Consider the following 23,381-nt stretch of genomic DNA (forward strand, 5'->3'; position numbering starts at 1 on the left):
AGAAATCAAATCTTTAGTACAAAAATATTCTTCTATACCAAATTGAAACTGAAAAAAAAAAAACACCTAAAAACACATTTAGCATTTATTTGACGTTAGGTAAATGGAATGTTGAATACTGAGTTTTTCAACACAGCAGAAGTATAAACTACATTTCCTGTATACCTTGATAACCACGACAAGTAATTATGTTATATATAGGCCTGCCGTTTACCAATGACTACAAAGCTAGAAATTAAAATCGGGCCACAATTAAACAAAACAGAACAAACCCCACCAGCCAACCCACCCAATTCTGTAGTCTTATCAATTAACCTCCTCCAGACTTAGCTCGATGAAATTACAGGGAACAGAAAAACACCCCAAAACACTTAGAGCTGGTGTTAGCGGGCTGGTCTTTGAGGGACACGCTGCCTCTGGCTGGTGTGTGCATCGGTTGGCGGGGGGGGGGGGGGGGGGGGGGGGGGGCAGGAGGTCGGGCCCAGCTCTCCGCCCTTGCTCCTCTATGCTGACCCCTCCCGCAGTAACACAGTCTCAGGAGGAAGCCGCCTTTACACTCCAGTTCCTCACCTTTTCCAGGAAGACAGAAACAGCGGCATGAACGTACACTAAGTTATGGGGGTCTCACACAGTAGTAGGTCTCCCCTGCCCCCCAGGCTGGCCAGATGGTGCCCCTCCCTATCAGCTCAGCACATTTACTCCTTTATCATCAACATCCAGAAAGAAGGCAACTTGATAAAAAAAAAAAAAAAAACACCCTCTGCGTTCAAACCCCAATTTTAACATGTCCATCGTATTCGGAGTCACGGATGGGCGGGGTCTGAGACGCTAGGGGTGCTGGGGAGCCCGGGGCGTTGGGAACACCAGCCACACCTCGTGGCCCCGGTCAAAGGGCAGCCCAAGGCTGACCCGTCTGACGAGGAACCGAGGCCCAGAGAAAGGGCCTTCAACAGGGGCTCAGGGAAAGCGAGCCCAGTGCCCTGCCCACCAACCCACATTCTTCCCTTCAATGTGGTCGGAACAAATTTAAAGCTTTACAAAAAAAAGAAAAAAAGAAAAAAAAAAAAACAAAAAAAAAAACAAAAAAAAGGAAAAATGCATGGAGAGAAAGACAGAAAACACAGACCAGTCCTGGGTCGAAGAAAGGAACAGCACCTTTTATTTAAGATTTACAGAAAAAGTTAGCACGTTTCCACTTGGAGATATTTCCTAAATTAACAAAGTCTGTTTTGAGGAAATAAACACTGAATACATATTTTGAATGGAAATATAAATGTTAAGACACACATGAGGCTTGTTTCCTGATTGGGGTCTAAGATACACATACAGAATACAGACCTTACAATATTACAGTCCGTGACACAGATGCGGGAGATTGCGACCTTCGGCCCAGCGAACCCCTTCCCAGCGACCCAACGACCACTAGCACAGTCGGAGGGATCCACCGGCTCTCCGCTCGGCAGACCACCCACAAGAGGAGCAAAGTACGCGGGCACCGCGCCAGCCTCTACTCCGGGTGCAGGGCTCCGCCTCCACGGGCACCAGGTGACGGTACTTACTCGGAGATGCCGTTTGTGAAAGCGACACCTTCACCCGAATGGTCCCAACACGGTCCCAAATCTCAGTCTACGACATCTACGGTCTATTCCATATCCAATAGGATGCATTTGGAAAAAGAGAAATGTAGTAACTGAACGGACACAGACTGTCAACAACTTTCCCGTCGCTTCCCGATCCACCAAAGCCACACCTGTGGCACGGATTTCCAAGCAGCTTAGTTCCTGACTTCTCCGAGTTTTCTGGAGTCTGAAAACACTTTCTCTACCCTCCACTCAGTATGTGATAGTATCAAATTGCCTATTTGCCTTAGAAATACGTTCCTTTAGGGGCAGGGGATGCTGTCTCCACAGTAAAGCAGGGATTTTTCAAGATGATATTAATGAACACAAAGTAACCTAGTGAACATATTTGAACCAACTTCAGGAAACAATGTAGCCGTTTAGGGGGACTAACGAACCCCAGTCCTCTCTGCTGTGACTGGGGGGGGGGGGGGCGCGCGGCCTGTGCCTCAGACGGCAGGGTACAGAGTGATTTTTAAATTTTTTGACAAAACAAATCCCTTCACAAATCGAATTCCACATCATTTTTGAAATACAATTACAGACCTTGAACAATATATATTTCTATAAACCAACATTATTTCCATGTTTACGTTACGCTTTTGTAAAGGAAGAAAGAACTAGAAGTACTTTCACATAGCATCTTGGATTTACAAACGATAAATATCCTGTGCTCAGCAGAGTTAATGAGCTTAAAATCCAAAGACCAATCTCAGGTCCTCCAAATTAACATCACAGTGAAATATTAAGAGTGGAATTAAAATAATTTTTAAATCATTCACCACCTAAAACACTACAGTTCAGAGTAACTTTTATTAAAGCGACCCTCCTAGATGACCTCGACTACAATGTCCTGGGGGCGCCTCAGTTCTAGGGCTGGGCCGGGTCACCGAGAACACACACACACCACACACACACACACACACACACACACACACACACACACACCCCACCCACCTTCTAACCTGGAAGCCTCTGTGTCGTCCAACGGCCCCAGAAGGTGCCAGTGAGAGCCAACAGGTCGGCCACGGCCACAGCCACAGCCATCAGGCCATGTGGCGGCCTCTCCAGATCCAGATTCAAGGCTGGCTCTGATCGTAAGAGGAGTCTCTACAATGTCCTATCGACCCGACCCCACTCCGTCCCAACGGTGTCCTCAGCAGTGGGGGAGGGGCCAGGGCCAGCCTGCTACAGGCAACAGCAATAGCAAGGCAGGGCAGCGTGAAAACAGTAGCAAAGCTCCCACCTGCAGCTCAGCAAGCCCTCCCCCCCGCACCCCTGCATGGGCCGACATTTCTTAAAGATACAGTGTGCCTGAATGATCAGCATGCTTTAAAATGTACACCAAAGAATTATGTGCCCAAGCTCAACAGCTCCGTGTAGGCCAGAAGAAGTTATAAAGCGGATCTAATGTGTAACTGTCTAGTCGCCGTCAGGTTCTTGGACGGACCCTGAGGGACCTCCTCCCTGGCCGGTGACAGCGCCTGGAAGGGAGTGTGGAAGGGAGTGTGCGTCTTCCCAGACAGTACAAGGAACAGGGTGAATACAGTGCATGCCATTTTCCACCTGCTAAGGGTAGTCGGCTTTCCACCAGTGGCCAGTAAGTCAGTGGTGATTTCTAATAGGCTAGGTAAAACAGCAAAATAGAACTGAAAAGGGATCAACACCAATGTCCCTAACCAAAAATCCTAAAATACACAGGAGCCAGTATACTTCTTAAAAGAGAAAAAGGGAAGAAGGAAGGAAGACAAACCTCAGAGCCAAGAAGCAGCCAGTGACAGACTGACAGCGTGCGGAGACTCTTTTCTAACCGGACTCCATTCTTTCAGCTAATGACAATCCTTTAAATTCATATTCCAAAGATAACCAGCAGGCCTCGGCAATTACTTTCTCTGTTTAAAGATTTTTAAAGGCTGAACGTAACGGTTCTAAAAGCGTGGAACGCTACGGCCCGCACGAGGTAGAAAGAGGCCTCACCAGGCCGCACACAGAAGTCTTCCTGATCAGAACCACCTTAAAACGGACTTAACAACCTGAAGGGGCTAAACGTGGTCGAGAAGCGTTAGGTCAGAAACCAAGCGAGAAAGGAACCCAGAAGACCTGCCCACGTACGGACGTCTGCCCTTTCCGACAGGAGCACGGCCTCCTCACCAGCGTGGCCACACGCGGGACCCCTGGGTCACCAAGCCTCCCCTTTCCGCCGCGCTGGATGCAGCCAATGGAGGACTGGACGTAAAGACGCTCGTCCTGTCACCAAAGTGGCACACAGAGTCACCGCTCGTGGTCTGCCACAGCAGGCCCCACACCACTCACATCGGGCTTCGGCCAAGACCCCTCTTCAAGGGCATTCCTTCACCATTTGAGTTCCACATCCACACGTGGGTGCCTTTTTTTGTCTTTCGGAACCAGATGGCTAACTTACAATCTCCGCTTTATTCTCAGCTTGGGGACAGTGCCCAGGCAGACCCTTGCTGGGTGTGCACGTCACCACCCCCGGGCAAACGCTGGCTCTCCTCACACACTTCTGGTCCCAAATCTTAGGCAAGCAGGTCAGGGCCAAAGAGACACGGGAGTCCCGATCGGGTCGCTAACGGTTCAGGTCTCACACGGTGCGTGTGGCCTGGCTGGTAACACCCCAATTACGAAAAGTCCTGTAACGGCCACTCCCCTGTCCCACCCCCCAAACCCTGAACACTTCGTCTTAACCCCTTCTGTGCTTGTGCGTGACCTTCCAGCAAAAAGCTCGGCCTCAGACACACGTGAAGGCGGGGGACCCCACAGCGATCACCCACGAAGCAGGCTAACCCTTCCTGGAGGGCGGGACAGACAGGACTCGTCCGTGCACCGTGCGGGTTCCGTTCACCACACGGAGCATCCTTGTCATGAGATCTGGCCTACATCTCCTGTTGGTTTTTAGGAGCTAGCTCCCTCTTGAAAAAAAACGGGTTATTTTCAGTCGGGAGACAGAGATGTAACAGACACAATTACAAAGAGGGTGTGGAGATGCACCCAAACCCATCACCATCAGAGGCAGACGTTTAACTCTTGTATTAACTCTGGAGGGAGGCCCACATGGGAGACAGAAGCCCCTAACAGGTGCATCAACAGAACGGGAACCTCTACTGCCGATAGGTGCACATACTTCACGGGACCTCTATCATCGCGGGAAACTTCCAGTCTCAGAACAGCGACGACCTCAACTTTTATCTATTCCGACAGGTTTCACCTCTTCCGAATGCCTTGCGCTCCTTCTCGTAGCTACCGCCCCTGACCAGGCACCAGCGTGGGGTAGGAAGATGGCCTGCAGCCATTAAGTGGGGCCGTTAACAGCGGTTCTATGTACAAGAACAGTCACCTCCACAACAAGCGGTTCAAACGGCAAGACTAGAACGTGTTCGGTGTTGTCCTGACCTCTTTACGAAATGAGGGAATTTATGTTCGGTTAGTAGCATAATGGATGTGTATCGTGGCAGACAACCTTCCTTGCCTCCTAAGCTCTTTTCAGAACAGGAGCCCTGTCCACTCACCTTCAGGAAGAGCCGCGGGTGGGAGTGTTCCCCAGCAGGACCGCTGCTGCCATCTGGAGCGGGACGGCTCTGCCCCACGCGGGACCGTCTGCCTCCTGCAGGAGCTGAACACACCTGCCACTGCCTGGTCGGCCGCCTGGTCACTTCCCGACATCCTCGGGGCGGGGGTGGGGGGCGGTGCCTTCCCCGGTGGAGGAACACCGCGTGACCCCCATCCCTGCCCCACCCCACACCCTCCTGTGTCCTCGGCTGATGCCACTCAGCGGACATACGGGCCCGTCATCCCAGCAGGCGCCTCAACGGGGAGGAAAGCCCCCGCTCTCCGGCTGACTTCTGGTGCCCCCGGCGCGGGCTGGGAGCCGGCCGGCCACCTACGCAAAAGTCACCGCGCTACAGTTTCAAACGGGCTCGACCCTGCTTGCGACAGTTTCCTGACCCGGGCCACTCCTACACGACCTTCCTTCGCACTTTCCAATTTCATGACTAGTTCTCCGCCAGCCCTGCCCACACTCACGTCCGGGCCTCCCGCCGCGTCCGAGCAGAGCCACCCGCCCAGCGCTCAGCCACAGTCTAGCGCCCGGCCGTGCTCCTCAGACCCAGCGTCTGCCACTCGACCCCCATGTGCACGGGGCAGGCAGGAGGAGAGCTCTTCATGCCAGAGCAGAATTTATACTTTGGGATAAAAATGGAATGATGGAGATTTTATTGTTTTTATTGTTATAACCATTATTGTCACAATAGCGAACCACCGAGTCCCTGCAAGGCGTCAGGTACCCCAAGTGTTTTACATGCGTTACAGTACTTAACGGTTAGAACACAAGTATTAGTCAGAAACTTCCATTAAAGGTAGAACGCGTGTGAAGAGTGTGCTGGGAATGACCGAGGGCTCCTAACACGGTAACGCCAACAGCGGTCCTGCCTCCGGGAGCTGAGGGGCAAGTGTGGCCTGTGCCCCTCCATGCAGGCATGCGGACGCCCCGGGGTGGGACAGCGGGCGACACCCAACACTCAGTCATTTAATGTGACAGCTGACGTCCTACAACAGCAACCGATTAAGCTGTGGTTGTAAATAACCCGATCGAGGTATCCCCAAGATACTGGTCGCTGCATCAAAAGAGTTAAATGGCTCATATGATACTGAAAATGAGATTCTTCCTACAAATTCACTGTGTCTAGTGTCATAGTAAAACTGTGTAGTAAAAAAAGGACAGAATCGAAACCCTTCCTGCCTTCGGTGTTGGAAAGCGGTTTCGTGTCTACAGTGCTGAGTGCATTCCAGCTGGCAACGGGGCAGCTGACGCGGGCTCCTCCTACTGTGTGCGGCTCGCTCTCTTTCCGGCGGTGCGGGCACCGGCAGTGTTCGGTACAGACTCGGTAAGTCATGAGCCAGAGGACGAGGGTGGCCTCGAGCAAGGCCAGCCCCTTCGGCGTGGCGTCCTCGTCGCAGGCCCAGGGCAGCCCCGTGTGGCGGGCGTCCCTGCGGCCTGACATCTACACGGACCGCTGCGGGAGGAGTGTGCCTCTATCGTGAGATGAGCGGGATCGGGTAAATGGCCTTGCCTGGGCATCTTACCTTGGTCTTAAAATTTGTTATCTGTTCTCTTCATTGTGTGTGTTATTAATACCAGTGAAAACAGATTATCGCACATCTTCCATAAAATGACTGGGGTACGAGTGTCACTGAGTGAGTGCGTGGACGTGCCACCTGCAGCAGGCATCTGGAATATTACAGCATTTAAGTGCGGTACGGGGCAGCTGGGTTCACATCCAACTTGGCTGATGTGGGCTCCCGTAAAAGCTGTTACCAGCGAAGGCGAAAAAGATAAGAATTTGCTCTACTAAGGGAATAAGAAACGAGGTTACAAGACACTTAAGTCACATCAACTCCCTCACAGGCCTTTGTCACGCAAGCGTGCGATCTCCGTCTATTCTCTTCATCGTCTCACCATCAGGGCAATGAAGCACTTGGTAGCAGTCCTTCCGATATAAGTTTTATTTCCCACGTTTACCTTTTTCGAGAAAAGTTTAAACCACGAGTGACCTAAGAGATCTTGAAACACCAGCTCTGTGGCAAGCCCTTATTCCAATCAAGGGTGACAAAAGTAGGAAGGAGAAACAGCAACGGGTGCGTGGCCCGAGGAAGGGCCGGCCAGCGCAGACCGCAGCCCCACGGGGCCTGACTCCCTGCGCCCCCGGACCAGGTCTGCACGGTGCTTCTGTAACGCGCACTGCGCCTCCTGCTCCCGAAGGCGGCCAGCACAAATACGCCGTGAACGCGTGCTGTGGCTCTGGAGCGTCAACACATAAGAGACAAGGCTTTTCGTTCACCCGAAGTGGTTTTAATGAACAACGTAATCCTGTGAAAATTAACTCTAATGGAAGGCTTCTGCAAGCCACGCAGAAGTGGCCTGACATCAAAGGCCTGGTGGTTTAAACGTTGTTGTATAAGGAGCTGAACGCACGTGATGGGAACTATGTATCGCCTTCAAAATGCAGGAAGGTATAGGATTATAATGTAGTTAATATAGAATATAAACATAATTAATAAACTAACCACTTCTAAAGTTCCAAAGAATTAAGAATCAGTTAAGTCTACTGATTATAAAATGCTTCCTCTAAGTCTCCCCGAGTTCAGAACAAATGTCTAAACCGGGAAGACCATGCTCACCCTGGTTACAACGAGAGTCAGGCTGCCCGACCCTAACCACCCCCCGCTCCCCGCCCCCACCCCCCACCCCCCCGCACCTCCCTGCCCTGGGCCAGGGGGCCCCTGAGCCCAGGCCTCTGACTTGTACAGCTTCTGACCAGGAATGACAGAGAAGATTTCAGCAGCCTCAGCGCCTTGCCTTTGATTGGATCTGACGAGGGTGTAAGTAAAAACTCAACTGAATGGTGGATCAGAATGCGATGACAGAAAAAAAAAAAAAAAAAAACTCATTAAAAATCTTTTTACATATAAAAGCCGACTTGAAGCAAAAGGGATCTACGGACCTGAAACTTTTTATTTTTAGCATTCTTTTTCTTTGGGATGGGAATCCTCATTTTTAAAAATTCTTTACGATACTAATCATAATTCCGACAAGAAAAAAGGAAAAAGGAAAAAAAATCTGTATAGAATTGGTCTCTTCCACGTTTCAATAAGCCCCCTGGAAGGTTAGTGAGTGCCTACTGCATTTTCGTGAATGTGCCCGAACAGAAGAGAGGTCTAGTCCCCTGCGCACATCAGATGGCAAGAAAGTTCCAGTCCCGCGCACGTGAGCAGCCCCCACCGCTACTGGTGTTGAGTCCCCAGAGAAGACCCCTCTCCGGGTGGCTCTCTGCACCCGCACCCCATCAGACTGCCCGCTGCCTGGGCCCCCGAGGACACCTCACAGGGGAAGGGCCCCCTCGTCTAAAGGGAGGAAGCAGCCGAGGCTGAGAGACAGTGACCGTGGCAGGGGCCGGGTCACGAGGGCCACCTTGTCACCCAACAGGGCGAGGGGCTACTACCTTGTTCGAAAAAGCCCAAAGTTAGCAAGTCCTCATAAATGTTCTAAAAACAGGCCTCCTGTCTACAGTGAGGACGAGAGGCCCCCAGGAAACAAAACAACAAGGAATTAAAACTGGAATAGAAGCTCCTCGGGTAGTCACTAGAATCGGGAATCCAGAGCCCCCTCTGGACAAAAAGTGCTACGCTTGCATTCTGAGGCTGTTTTTTTGTTTTGGTTTTAGAGTGGCAAAGACTTTAGATTTGATGACGAAGTCCAGATGTCATGATACAAGGGTGGGAACAGCCTCAGAGAGCTGTCACTCTGCTTCTGTGTGTTCTGCAAATCCAGAAAATAGAGGAGTCGTATTACCATGGTAGTTGTGACTCACCTCAACACTCAAGTACCTAAGAATATGCCAGACTTTAAAGGACCAAAACCAGGGAACACGGGAGGACATTCCTCCGTGAGCCCAGGTCCAAAAGCCGCTGAAAGGTGCCACGGCAGGTAAGCCGCCCTTCTTCCCGCCTGAGGTGGGTGAGTGCACGACGGCCAGGGTCAGCTCGAGTGACACAGCGCGTCGTGCCAGGGCCAGAGCGGGCTTGCGGTGACGTGGGCCAGGTTACAATGTGAGGGCTACACGGAGCACAACGTTCCAGAGACAGACTGCGAGAACAACTGCACTACGTCCAGACCGGAGCACATGCACGCCCGCCTGTGCGTACTCTGCGTGCATGCGTGTCTGTGGCGCTCCCGGAGGCTGAAGTCGTCGCTTCTTCCGCCTCCGACTCGCCCAGAGTTTAAATGACCTGAGACTCACCTACGTTCGCCTGTGGCCAACACCAGTGTCACGCGTGTCAAGTCTGACTCACTGGTGCTTCCACCTGGGCAACTAAATGGCCTTCACGTGAACGCCAGTTAACGCTAGGATTATGATTTTACCTCATTCTCAGTTAGGGACGCAGAAGGAGATGAACTTTTGCTAAAAGGAGCGCACGACGCTGCTGCAGACGCCCGATTTCGCTTCTTCAGTGGTTTGCATGCGTCAGACAGGTGTTTCGTTGCTGTAAGACAATTTTGGTTTATAGAGTAAAATTTGAAGTCTTCGCCCTCTGTCTCCTTCTTTCCTGCTTTAAAATCACCCCCCTGGTAAGTGAGGTTCTAAAGATAAATTTCCCGGGCCGCTTTGTGACACTAAAGGCTTAACTTTTTACCGCGAAAAAACCTCACTCTAAACAAGGGCAGACTGTACAGTGAGCCCCAGTGTCCCCCTGCCTGGCCCCCGAATACATCAACCTGGGGCCCAGAAGGCTCCATCCACGCCTAGTTTCACGTCCCCCTGGCCACGTTCTTCTGGTGTACATTCCACACCCCGTTTCACCTGTAAAAAGCTCAGTACGTGTCTCTGAGACAAAGTCTCAAATACAAGCGCAATACCGCGACACCATTCTTAAAAGTAACACTCGATCCCTTCGTATCATCAAATATCCACTCATTGTTCAAACTGCCCGTAAACGTCTTCCTTCCAACAGTCTATTTAACCGAGTTTTAAAAACCAGCACAGCACTTGCTGCAAAATAAGGGAAATGAATCCATTTCCAACCCTCGCTCCTCCCATGAATGTTTCCTTCCCTAGGTACAAGCTGGAGATGGTAAGCCCCCCGTGATAAACTATCAGATACGATAAAACGACAGTGAGAAGGGAAGGCGGCCCGACTCCCCCTTCGTTCTTTTGACGGTTACTTTTCACAAACATTCAAAGCCAGTTTTCAACGCGTGAAAGGGAAATAACCAGTCACTACTTTTACTTCCGCTAATACAGTAAGTGAAGGATCGGCTCCTAAAAAGGGGTGGAATCTATAGCAGCAGCTGGCACCAGCAAGTTAGAAACACGGATGTTCCTGGTTTAAGGAACTTTTCTAGTATCATTTTAAACTGAAAATAAAGCCCAACAGAAATCAGTAGAAAAATAACTTCAATAAAACGTAGCTGGATCATTAGAACAACTTACACATTCGAGCAGTTGATCTTTCAGCTGCGCGAGAACGTCCCTCCACCTTATCCTTGGACCCTGGGCCGTCAGAGCCCCCGGCTCCCCGGACCCTGGCCCAGCCCAGCTCCCCGTCCGTCCACCTGCAGCCCACCAGGCGCCTGGAAGGGCCTGCCAACAAGGAAGAAGCGCTAATGCCCACATTACCTGCCTGGCTCTTCAGCGAGGTGGCGGCCTCCATGGCCTTGCAAGAACCTGTTCGGGCCGTCTTGTCACTCGCCGTCTCTCTCTGTTGTTAAACAAAAGAAACGGGAGAACAAGAGGAAGGGAAGAAATCTGACGTGAACCGACATGGGTTGCCGAAACGTGCGACAGAAAGGTCTTCCTCTGGAGATGGGCTCCACGCGCGCCAGGAGGGGGACCCCGCCTCACCCCTCTCCACTCTGCCATCTGCTGGGACAAGGGGGCCAGCGGGGCTGCGCCTCACGACCTAACGGTCATGCTGCTGAGACTCTTCACGTGAGCGGCATTCGATGTGCTACTCAAATCTGCCTCTGAATTCAAAGTGGAGTTGGGGGTCCGCCCCCCAGTCTGTCCCGTGAACCTGAAGGGGCCCCGGGTCAGTGCCAATGTCACCGTGCTGACCCCCCACTCGGAGGGGCCCCGACTCGGAGACCAGCTCCAGGTGAACTTCACAAAGGTCATCCGCAAAGCACGTTTCACCACCGAGAGACTCCACCCAAAAACACGGTACCGGGACCGTTTTTGCCCAGCACTCGGAACCAGAAGCAGGTGTAGACAACCTCTCCCGACAGCCCCAGGGGACCGGGTCACAGGACTGTGCAAAAGGGAACAGGCGCACGGCACGGGGCGGCACCTGGCGCATCCAGGACTCCGCGTATTGGGAATTCTGTAGGACGCGCTTACTCAGATTGATAACTAAGCCCGAGGAGACACCACTACTCTCTTTGTTTGCGATTTCCTGAGCTATCAGCTAATCAAACATTTCTACCTAGCTACTTAATGTGAGTTTTGATATTTCAAATGTCCAGGGCCACACATTTTTTTAAGGTAAATATGAAATGCAAATATTTCAAAGCAACCGAGGTCACTACGATTGCCAGCAAAGGACTGCTCTAACACCAGGTGGCCAGAGGGCACAGTCACCACACGCAGTGCAGCGACTCAAGGTGAACATTACCTATCTCAGCACTGGACACTTGACAGGTGCCCCAGAAGAGGCCCTGGTGGCCAGAAACACTGGGCAGGGCCCGTGTGCCCCCTGAACCGCAAAAGCAGCTTTGAAGTAACGGGGGCGCCCGCGTGGCTCAGTCGGTTGAGTGTCCGACTCTTGGTTTCAGCTCAGGTCGTAACCTTGCGGTCCGTGGGATCCAGTCCCGTGCTGGGCTCTACGCTGATGGCTGGAGCCTGCTTGGGGCTCTCTCCCTCTCTCTCAAAATAAATACATAAACAATTTTTTTTTAACGTTCAAAAAAGAGAAAGAAGACAGAAGATGTGGTGGCCGCATATTTACGCTTCAACGACATGCAGAATTCATTTTCCATTCCAAAAATACAGCGAAACAATAAAGGAGCCTCTTAACTTAGGTTAGAAGATGGTATGAGGCTTTACTCAAAACCGTAAGTACACAACTACTCTGTCAGAACTATCGCTAAACAGCTTTACACTAAGACATAAGATGCAAAGCCTGTTGGGGCGCCTGGGTGGCTCGGTCGGTCGGGCGTCCGACTTCGGCTCAGGTCACCATCTCGCAGTCCGTGAGTTCGAGCCCCGCGTCGGGCTCTGTGCTGACCGCTCAGAGCCTGGAGCCTGTTTCAGATTCTGTGTCTCCCTCTCTCTCTGCCCTCCCCCGTTCATGCTCTGTCTCTCTCTGTCCCAAAAATAAATAAACGTTAAAAAAAAAAAAAAAAAAAAAAATTTAAAGATGCAAAGCCTGTTTACGCTCCCGGTTCATGGAGAAGCTCACTGGACGTGTGAGACAGTTTCCATGAATGACACTGAGTCATAAAGCACATTGCAAAAGGCTCACGCTCCCTGCAGGCATGAGCACCATATGCCAGGTGGGAGAATCCGCCGTCTCTCCAGCTATGTGGACCCTGGCCAGGCAGACTCGGCCCCCTGATGCACGTTCGACACCCACTGAGCACCAGCCCAGAGGAAGGCCTCCTGCCTCCCACAGGCATCCACTGAAGAGTCGCACGGGAGGGCCACAGTCCTCCAGCCTGGACAAACCCGGGGTGCGGTTACCTTCCGGAGACCGTGCTTGTCGGTCCTGAGTCTTTTCCTGGGTGCGTCTTCGATTTCAACGTCTTCAGGAGGGTCCTGCGTCCTCTTGGTATGGTTTCTTTTTTTCCCATTTACGTTACCTTGGAACAGAGAACGGGCGAAACTGACGTGAAAAGCACTCCACGAGCCACCCTCCAAAGCACCGCTCCCCCAGCCGGGGCACGCGTGCACCAACCCAGCCCAGGAGGGTCTCCTGCAGGGCCGTCGGTTCCCAGGGCCCGAGAATTAAGGGCCAAACCTCTCTGCATTCTGCACACGCAACATCGAATACTGGAGAACGCTTATCTCATCTACAGATTATTATACTGGTATTTCTCATAATAACATTTTAACGTACTAGAGCATTAAATGTAAATATAACCCAGGAGTTTACTAACACTCAAAGATGGAGGAATTTAAGCGGAACTTTAGAAAGGACACAACTTGCTACTTTTTATATATTTCCTTAAAGAAGCATGTTGGGTAGCAGCAACACGGCTGCGGTGTCTGCAGACTAAGGGTTTTCTACCAGTGGTTTGTGCCAATTAGGTGTTTCCAGGAATATCAACTAATCCAAGTCTTAACGTGTTCAAACAGTACTGACCTAGAAAAGTGAGACATAAGGTAATCTTACGGTGCAGTAAGAATTCGCAGTGCAAATTCTAGAGAGGTGATTAATTTGAACACGCTGATGTTTATTTCAAACACAAACTCAGCGTTTCCGTTTGCACGACTCTCTTACAGAGGTGCAGGGCTTACCCCTGGACTGTCCAGGAAAAACATCCCGTGGGAGGGCAGCGCTGTCCTCAAACCTTCCTACCAGGCGGGACAGAGCCCTCGGGCCAGGAGTGTGGCGCCCAGCAGGAGGTCACCCCGGCCGGGGCAGACACGAGCACAGAGCTGAGCGGCCGGACAGTCCCGGGACGGCGTCAGCCGGCCCCCTCCCGGCCACAGCACCGTGGGCTGCCGTGGCGGCACAGGAGAGGTGTGCCCATGGAGGTGTGGGGGCGGTGGCGGCTGCTAGGAGGCCGTCCCCACGCAACCGGCACAGGGCGCCGCCAGCCCGGCCTGCCGCAGCCTCCACCGCCTGGCGTGCCCACCCTCCTCGCACGTGTCCACTGAGCCACAGACACCCGCTAGCAGCAGCCGCCATCCGGCGGCTCACCTTCACACAGGTGAGGTGGGGCCGCAGTCCTCGCGGAAGACGTCCCCTGGGCCCGAAATGACACAGCAGGGGCTTCGTACACAGGTAAGCAACGTGGGCACCTGCCTGACTTCCTCACACTGAGGCCGTGGCACAGCTTGTCCCACAAACACAGTCCGCCCGCCATCTTGGTCACCGGCACGGGGGCCCCAATGGGGAGGCAGGAGGGCCCCCAGGACAAGCACACACTGGACACACACACGGAGGAGACCAGCCCTGTCCCCCTGTCTAAGCACTCGGTAGCCGTCCCAAGTGACCACACGTGACCCACAACCACCTGCACACTTACTCCAAGGGTAGTTAAATCTGGCTTCAGGAAAACCCGACTCCTTCTTAAGTAAGCCAGTCATTGAAAAGGGACACTCCTAGTCAGGTGATCGTTTGCCTTTTAAAGAAAGTGCACGAGGGGCGCCTGGGTGGCTCAGTCGGTTAAGCGTCCGACTTTGGCTCAGGTCATGATCTCGCGGTCCGTGAGTTCGAGCCCCGCGTCGGGCTCTGTGCTGATGGCTCGGAGCCTGGAGCCTGTTTCAGATTCTGTGTCTCCCTCTCTCTCTCTCACCCTCCCCCGTTCATGCTCTGTCTCTCTCTGTCTCAAAAATAAATAAATGTTAAAAAAAAAAATTAAAAAAAGAAAAGTACACGAATCCAAAATATGCTTACTAGTCTACCTGACAGCATTTGCAACAAATCCTGAACTGGACAAAGTCAGTATTAACATATGAGAGAGTCGATGTGGAGACCCAGAAGCCCTAGAATCAAGATCCTCCGTGAACGAAACAGAAAGGTCTCTAGTGCGTGTGCAATTGGTCGGATGCACCAGTGCTGGTCCAGAAGCACGAGCAGGTGCACACGAGGGAAGTGCGACTCCTTCTGGCTCTCGCCCCCCTCTAGGGGGTCTTCGAACACTTTACATCTGGCCTCTCCAAAGCTCTTCAGGGCTGAACCTTGAGGTACAGAACTGTTCTGTATTTAAACTGATAACCAACCCATCACGCTTATTTTTTACGTTAGAAACGTCGGTTTTCCACAACACGTGTCCAAGCACGCACAGATGACAAATCTGACCATCGTCACGGTTCCTCCAAAAGCTCACAGTGTTAAGTCTCCCTTCTCTTTCCGTTCACCAAAGCAAAGTAGCATTTTTTTGATATTTAAACTGAAGGCCTGTGAAAAACCAGAGGTCACCCACATTTAAGGTCAGTCCACAGTCACCTTCCTCACCCTGCGAGCTCTCCAGCAAAGAGATCAGGAAGGCCCCCCTGCCTGTAGGGGCAAAGCCCCTTGCGAGGGGCAGGCACAGCCCCTGCTGGGAGGGCAGCCTCGCCAGGGGGCCACAGGCCACGGTCGGACTCTACCGTGCCACGTAAGCCCGGGCCCCCTTCCTTTGGGTGTCCTCCCCTACACCGCCCCGCCGGCTGCAGGGGTTAGAGCGCCCGCTGCGCTCGGGCACAAGAGCGAGGGGCCCGAGGCCAGACAGAGGGTGACACCGAACAGCTCTCGTGTGACGATGAGGGAGGAGCCGCAGACAGCGGAGGTGGCTTGATCGCGCCCACACGCACCCTGGCTGCCGGCACGGGCAGCAGGGGCAGGGCTGGGGAGGGCGGCCCCGCCGCCCCCGGGCTCCCAGACCGGGGCTCGGCCGGCCCCACTACGCACACCGCACACCTCAGCAGAGCGCACTCGCTCGGCTCTAGGTTTACCGGAGTCTTCTTCAGACTGGGGAGAGGCCACGAGGGCAAACTTGGTGTTATAGCGCGCCTTCTGCTTCTCGTTGAGCATGTCCCACTGGGAGCCGAGCAGCTCTTTGACCTCCTCGGCCGAGGCGTCCGGGTGCTCTGCGACCACCTGCGGGCACAGCAAGGGCGGGGTGAGAAAACCACACACCTGCAGCCCACTGGGGGTCCGTCCGCACCAAGTCCAGGCACGGCCCCCGAGAACCCAGCACGTGGCACACTTACCCCCGCGTCACGGAGCTGTACCCCACAAAAGCTTCAAAGAGAATTAGTGAGGATCTGCTGCTATAACTCGTCAGAAGTTTATAAATAAAAGCAGCATGGTGAAAACAAGTCAACGGAACTTATGACAACTCAGGAAATAATAAATGGCAAGAGGAAAATACATACTTTCCCCAAATCACTAAAGTATTAGTAAGTTACAATTTTCTAGGCATCCCTGACAAGTCAGCAGTGGGAAAAGTGCCCTGCGAGCGCTACCTGTCAACACGGGGGGGGGGGGGGCGGAGGCTTGGCTTGGCTTTCCATGACCCATGACTCGGGCGCGTGGCCTGGATGGATGACACAGGGGACGAGGCAGGAGCACCAGGCCCCATCACCGCCCGGGTCGGCACACAGACACGGCCCTCCAGCCGTGCAGGGCTGCCTGCGCCAGCGCCCCGGAAGCAGGCCAGAAATGCGGGCCTCGGGCCCCACCCCGGCCTTCCCCAAGGTCTCCGGGGGACCCAGAGTACCCTGATCAGGTACCCTGAAGCCTGATTCCTGGGCCCGCGGCCTTGGCTGCATGCTAACAACCCGGGGAGTTGGAAAACCTCTGGTGCTCAGGCCACACCGAGGCCGGGTCACGCTCTGGGCCTGACGTGGCTGCTGTGAGGGCTCCCAAGCTGGAGAGCCACCAGCAGCAGAGGCGCAGAGGCTGACAAATCGCGGCCTGCAGGCCAAGCGAGCCCCACCTGCTGTCCTCTGTGTGGTCTATGAACCAGGAATTGATTTTACACTTCTAAATGGTGGGGAAGAAGAACACTTCGTAGCTCGTGACAATTACAGGAAGCTCGGGTATCAGTGCTCCTATCTAGTCTTACTGGAATTCGGCCCCAGGCACCCCCGGCCGGCCTCCCAGGGCCGCCTTCCGGCCCCGGCAGAGCCCCTTTGAAGGCCTGCTGCCTGATTCTGAGCACTGGCCAGAACGCTCTGGAGCGAGACCCCAGTCGGCATGTGGCGCCTGCACTCGCAGCTCCGCAAACTCGGGTGAGCAGAGGTGCGGTGTCGTCCTCTGCGATGCGGCCACCCCGATCTCCCGCCTGTCCGGCCACCGCGGGCCACGTCTGCCCCAAAACGCAGCCCCCACTCACACCACGGTCACCACAGTCGGCTTCCTACAGCCTCCCGTGTCCCCCACTCGTCCCCACGTCCCGGCACGCCTCCGGCTCCCCCAGCCTTGGACCTCGGAGCACGTGCACCTCCACATGTGGGTGCACAGCCACCCAGCCCTCTGTGCCCTCCCATCACAGGGCGCCTCTGGCAACCACAAGTCCAGCCCCGGTGCCCCATGGGAACTGTCCCCATCCCCACCCTGCCCCCGCCGCGGCCCCACACACACCTGCCCTCCCCTCTCACCTTGGGGGCTCCCTCGGCCTAGGGGCCGGCAGGGTTCTGTCCCGCCCGCCCAGCCTGAGGGATGAGCTCACCAACCCCCACGCTTCAAGCACCGAAGGTCTCAGACCTTCAAGCAGCAGAGGCTTCTGTGCACGGCTCAGACTCACAGGACGCTTGCCTTCTAGAACTCTCCTCTTGAAGATTCCTCAAGATCAGCACATGCATTTGTGGGCCCCCCACCCTATCACCCACCCCTGAGTACAATATCCTCAATCAGAATTAATCCTAACAGTGTTCACAGCCACCACCCCCCCGCCCCCCGTCAAACAAGATTCCCCACTCCTCCTTGAGGTCCCCTTCCCCCCTGCACCCACATCCCTGCCAGGCCGGCCAGCCCCTCTCCCGGATGCCTCTGCACCCACCCCACCTGGATGGCTATGGTTTCAGCAACCGGTTTTCTGGCTCTTGGTCCTATCCATCTACCTGCTGACATTCCCACCCTAAGAGGTCTCCCTCTTGCACCAAGAGGGACCATGGCCTGGCCCACATGTAGGGTAGAGTCCCTGCCAACGGACAATGTCTTCCATGGCCCCTCAGAACCTGGAGCCCATCCTCACCCTCCTCTCATCCCTCCCCGGACAACTCTGCACTCGGGGACATGATGGCTCTGTCTCTCCACAGGCCCTTCCCTCTCAGAAACATTATCTTCCATCAGGCTGACTTTGGAGCGTCCTTCAGCTACAACGCTGCCTGCCTGCCTGCCTGCCTGCCTGCCTTCCGGCAGCATCTGGAGCTAGGGGACAGGAAATAGTGTCGTGGCAGCCACCACCCCACCTACAGCACTCACCTCACTTTTTCACCCCAGTCGCCCACCCAGACTCTGGCCGGGGCCTCAGGGTCTCCCTCCCGCATCTCAGGTTCAGGAAGCAGCGGCTGCCCAGGAAGGTCTGCGGGGTCTCATCAACGCACTTGTGCGGCACAACGGCTGCACGTTCAGCGTGCACACACGTTCGTGTGCACAGGCAGGCACACACGCACACACTTAGGGCCAAGTCCCACTCCTCCTTCCTGCCTGCGTCCCCCCACTGGCAGAGGACGGTCACTTTACATGTCTGGGTTCAGCGTAGCCAGCCCTGAAACGGGGATAACTTGTGCCAGCCTCAAAAGGCCTTCGTGACAACTGAACATGGTTTTTTCCAGGAGAGCCTGGGTGGCTCAGTTCAGGTCAGGATCTCACGGTTCAGGAGTTGGAGCCCCACCTCGGGATCCCCGCTTGGGATCCTCTTTCTCCCTCTCTGCCCCTCCCCCGTTTGTGCGCACCATGTCTCTCTCAAAAGAAATAAACTTAAAAACAATAAATAAGACGGTCGTCACAGTGGCGTACCAGCCACATTCCTCACAGATGGCAAGCACTCAGCGGTGGCCACTCCCATACTTTCAATAAACTACTTCGGACACACAAAAAGGCACAGAAGGCTGAATACCCCCAAGCTCACCCACTGCGCTGACTCAACGACACCGGAACAAAGATTCCGCGCACCCCTCGGGGTTCGCACTCCCTGCCCACGGCCCACCTGTCTGCTCACGCACCCGTTCAGACCTTTGTGCCGCCTTCTAGACTTCTGGGATGGTCACGGCGCCACCCTCCGAGGGGCCCCGGGAGCCGCTGCCAGGACTCCCGCCTCCCTGAGTGGCACTGCCAGTGTAGCCAACGCACAGTGTAGACAGGCAGCCCGCCAGCTTTCAAGTCTGAACTTCCAGAAGACGTCGCCCTGCCCTCCGGGATCACCCGTTCCACAAGAAGCCTGCCTCGGTGCCACCCCACGGACAGGACCACGCGCTGAGGCCTCCTGCAGGCGCCATCAGTGCAGCACCTCGGAAGACCATCCCCCAGCCCCAGCCCCCCTCTTAACTGTGACCTCACGGGACACCCTGAGCCGGAACCACTGAGCTGCTCCCAAACCCCCGACCTGCAGACACTGTGGGCGGATCCACGTGTGCTGGTGGTGGTGGTGGTGGTGGCGGTTTTCAGGCCGGCTTCACACCCAGTGCGGAGCCCGACGTGGGGCCTGAACTCACCGTCCTGAGATCAAGACCTGAGCCAAGATCAAAGTCGGACGTTCAACCGACTGAGCCACCCAGACGTCCCTATGCGTGTTGCTGTTTTAAGCCACTAGGTTCTGAGGCAATGTGTTATGCGATACTACATAACTACCGCGAACGTTCGTACAAAGAAGAAAGACATGAAGCACGGTTTGCTTATATCACATCGATAAAAACTGGGATCAGGGAAGGTGAAACAGATTCTTTAAAACTTGGAAACTGAGACCATACACATCAGTAACCAATGACATTGCTACTGATGCTGGAGCCTCTGGGAGATCCTTCCTGGGATTTTCCTCACAGTGGGGCTCCCCCAGCTGCTCTCCCTTCCTTGCCTGCAAAGTCCCCCCCACCCCCACCCCCGCCCAGGCCCTCATCAGCAGGACTCCATCCCACTGCGGGCTCTGTCTCCCAGCAAACTATTCACGACCCCCACTGCAGCCCCATCACTGTGCTCCAGGGATGCCACAACAGACACTTGTGAGCTGAGCCTGCTGGACAGACAGAACCAAGCAAAGCACGTTAATGAAGAACTCAACCCACTTCACAAGGCAGAATATTCTCCTTCGTTTGCAAGAAGGAACTTGAACTTCAAAACAAAAGCCCGCGGGTAGCAGCCAAATATCCCTGAGAGTCACAGTCTTCTATCTAGTGACCCCGGAAAAGGGGGCAGGAAGCAGAGGGAAGGCTTCATCCAACTCTGTTCCTCAAGAGTTGGCCATGATTCATCAACTAACTACCAAACAAAAACCATCCTTGGAGCCACCGTCGCCCCTCAAAAAGAAAAAACCACCTAGACAGACCCAGATCATTTTCCAGGGTGAATCGGAGAGCAGCCTCCCCAACTCAAGCCTAGAATTACTTATCACAGAACCAGCACAAACACAGTTTTGTATTAACAACAAAGTCGCTGAAACGGTTAAAGAACATCCAGGCGTCATCACTCTTCTGACAACGATAATCACCCCAAACCAAGCAACACCTGCACCCAGCTGGGAGGGAAGGGGCCCATGGGCCTCATACCCCATCCCCAACAGAGACTGGGCACAGGCAGGGCAGGGTAGGTCACCTGTCTTGAATGTGAACTGAAGCTTCATCGGGCACCCTTCAGTTTTGGCTTCTGCATTTAGCAGGACGCCACGGCAAACCTGTGCGTCACGTGCTCTGGAGAGGCGCTCGGAGCTGAGCGACTCCGCGGGTGCCCAGCACCTCACACACGCAGTGTCTGGAGTGAGAGGCTTCGGTTTGCTCTTGGCACTTTCCTTAGTACTGGAAAGGCCATCCTGAGAGCAGGATGGGTCCCCAAAGGCAGAAAGGGTGGTCTCGGGAAAGCAGTTTGAATTCTCAGGCACCCGCTTTTCTCTCGTAATTTCAGATGCGCGGAGAGACCAGGGACAAACAGACGGGAGTGTGGCTGGCTGGCTGGCTCTGGTCGAGAGCCCTGCCCTGCTTCCCAGAGCACGCAGCTGCGCGGCAGCCACAACCGGGGGCCCGGCGGGGGCCGTCCACGCCGCCCAGCGCCCCGTACCGCTTCCAGTCCGACAGAGGCCGCGGCTCCTCCCCGGGCCGACTTCTCCGCTCCGAGACGCTGCTCTTCGGGGACAGATGAGGCAGACGGGTGGGTAAAACGGGGGGTGCGCTGCACTTTTCACACTTCCCGCAAGCGACAGGATCTGCACGTCCTTCGGCCGACGGCCCCCTGCTGGACTTGCGGCGGCCCCTTTGCCGCCGCCCCGAGTCGGCCACAGGAGCACGCCAGCCCTGCCCCTCCCTTAGCCACCTTTCAGTTGCAACCACCGTGCCGTCTCCTTGGGCACGTGGGCCACCTTCTGCAGGGTCAGTACCCGGGAGTGACCTTACAAGACAGAAAAAACACGCATCTTCGGGGCATCAGGCTGGCTCAGTTGGAAAAGCACGTGATTCTTGATCTCAGGATTGAGTTCAAGCCCCACGTTGGGTGTAGAATTACTCAAATGAATGAAAAAGTAAATTTTTAAAATAAAAACTTTAAAAACAAAAAAAAAAACACGCATCTTCAATTCCGCAATACGTCACCAAATTTCTCTGGAAACCAAGTGTAAAGAATGATGCGGGCTCTCTCTGCCCGTCCTTCCCGAGGCGCAGGGCCGGGGCGCTCACCCGGCAGCCGCGGACAGTCCTCTGTGGTTCCCTGGCTGCCAGCGAGGCAGAGTGACCTCTCTGTGGATGCACTGGCTGCCCAGGCTCTTCTAGAAATTGCCATTTTCGCAGCCTTCAGAATGGTCTGAGCTCTGTACCCAGTTTGTCCTTTCGTTTTGTTCCCGGTTGTCCCTGTCACATAAACTTTCATTTTAACGTAGCTCCTCAGGGGCCTATGATCGGTTTGGCTTAAGAAATCCTCCTCTCTCCCAAAGGACAAAGTTGTCCCGCAGCGGCTGAGTCCTGAAAGCCCTGGGCGGTCCTGGCACCCGTCCAGACTGTCCAGCTGCCCGTGCCCCTTCCCCATCTGCTTCCAGGTTCTTCTCTGGGTGCGGCCACCGCCCTGAACATCCCCGGCCGACACCACTGCCCCCAGCAACAGAACCTCCTGTGTGGTGGGCAAGTCCTCAGGCCGGGCTTCTCCTCAACGTGGCTACTCATCACCCACTTACAAAGTGCAAACAAATTCCTACTGGGAGTTTTATTGGGATTATATGGAATTTATAGTTTAATATAAGGTAAAGTGACAACCTCAACTTCAGAATACGGAACCTTCCTATATATTAATGTGTGTATTTATTCAGGTCTGCTAAAATACCAAGAGTTATTTTTCCCAAAGTCATCCATATTTTGTTATATTTTTTTTCCTTCAAATTTTTATTTATAATTCTCATTAGTTAACATATGTAGTGTAATATCGGTTCCAGGAGAATCCAGTGACTCCTCACTTCCATACAACGCCCGGTGCTCATCCCAGCAAGCGCCCTCCGTACTACCCATCCCCCATCGAGCCCATCCCCCACCCACTTCCCTCCGTCAACCCTCAGTGTGTTCCCTGTCCTTACAGTCTCCTGTGGTTTGTTTCCCTCTCTCCCCTCCCTTCCCATGTGTCCATCTGTTTTGCTTCTTAAATTCCGCATACGAGTGAAATCATGTGGTATTTGCCTTTCCCAGACTGACTGATTTCGCTTAGCATAATGCCCTCTAGCTCCATCCACATCATCGCACATGGCAAGATTTCCTTCTTTTTGATGGCTGAGTGGTACTCCATTGTATACATACACCACATCCCCTTTACCCGTTCATCATTTGGGCTCTTTCCACAGTTGTTGATAATGCGGCTATAAACAAAGGGGTGTGTTGTATTTATTTCTTGGATACCTTATGTTTTTGTTGCTGTCATAAATGGTATCTTTTTTTTTGGTAAGATTTTATTTTTAAGTAATCTCTACACCCAAGGTGGGACTCAAACTCACAACCCAAGATCAAGGGTCACATGCTCCACCAACTGAGCCAGCCAGGTGCCTCAAATGGTATCTGTCTTATGTTAATTTCCTCTTTGTTACGTTCTTGTATACCCCGGTCCTAGTGAACTTTTATCAATTCTGAAGATTTTCTTTTTTAAATATTTTTTTAAATGTTTTTTTTATATTTTTGAGAGAGAGAGCACGCACATGTGTGTGCTACTCCACCTCGGTGGCACCCGGGGCGGGGAGAGGGGCATCTGAAGTGGGCTCTGAGCTGACAGCACAGAGCCCAACGTGGGGCTCAAACTCACAAGCTGTGAGGTCATGACCTGAGCCAAAGTCGGATGCTTAACCGACAACCACTCAGGCGCCCCTGTAGATTCTCTGAAGTTTTCTACACAGACCTCTACAAACAATGACAGCTTTATTTC

The 23,381-nt window shown here is 53.8% G+C and overlaps 1 protein-coding gene across 3 annotated transcripts in view; it reads right to left on the reverse strand.

The window, feature by feature from the left end:
* Positions 1 to 23,381, reverse strand: part of NSD2 (nuclear receptor binding SET domain protein 2) — an 88,094-nt gene that overhangs the window by 19,879 nt on the left and 44,834 nt on the right. Inside the window, exons 5-10 of one of the 3 annotated variants that reach the window (XM_086705627.1) lie at positions 15,794 to 15,938; positions 14,945 to 15,037; positions 14,165 to 14,167; positions 12,872 to 12,990; positions 10,811 to 10,892; positions 9,556 to 9,677 (exon numbers count right to left, since the gene is read on the reverse strand). In XM_086705627.1, coding sequence (XP_086561753.1) covers positions 9,556 to 9,677; positions 10,811 to 10,892; positions 12,872 to 12,990; positions 14,165 to 14,167; positions 14,945 to 15,037; positions 15,794 to 15,938 — 564 coding nt within the window. Of the gene's footprint in view, positions 1 to 1,136; positions 6,945 to 9,555; positions 9,678 to 10,810; positions 10,893 to 12,871; positions 12,991 to 14,164; positions 14,168 to 14,944; positions 15,038 to 15,793; positions 15,939 to 23,381 lie in introns of those variants that run through there. The other 2 variants (XM_086705629.1, XM_086705626.1) reach the window with 2 other exon arrangements.

This window comes from Puma concolor, chromosome B1 (assembly GCF_028749965.1).
Source record: "Puma concolor isolate L17-30 chromosome B1, mPumCon1.1.hap2, whole genome shotgun sequence".
Lineage (NCBI taxonomy): Eukaryota > Metazoa > Chordata > Mammalia > Carnivora > Felidae > Puma > Puma concolor.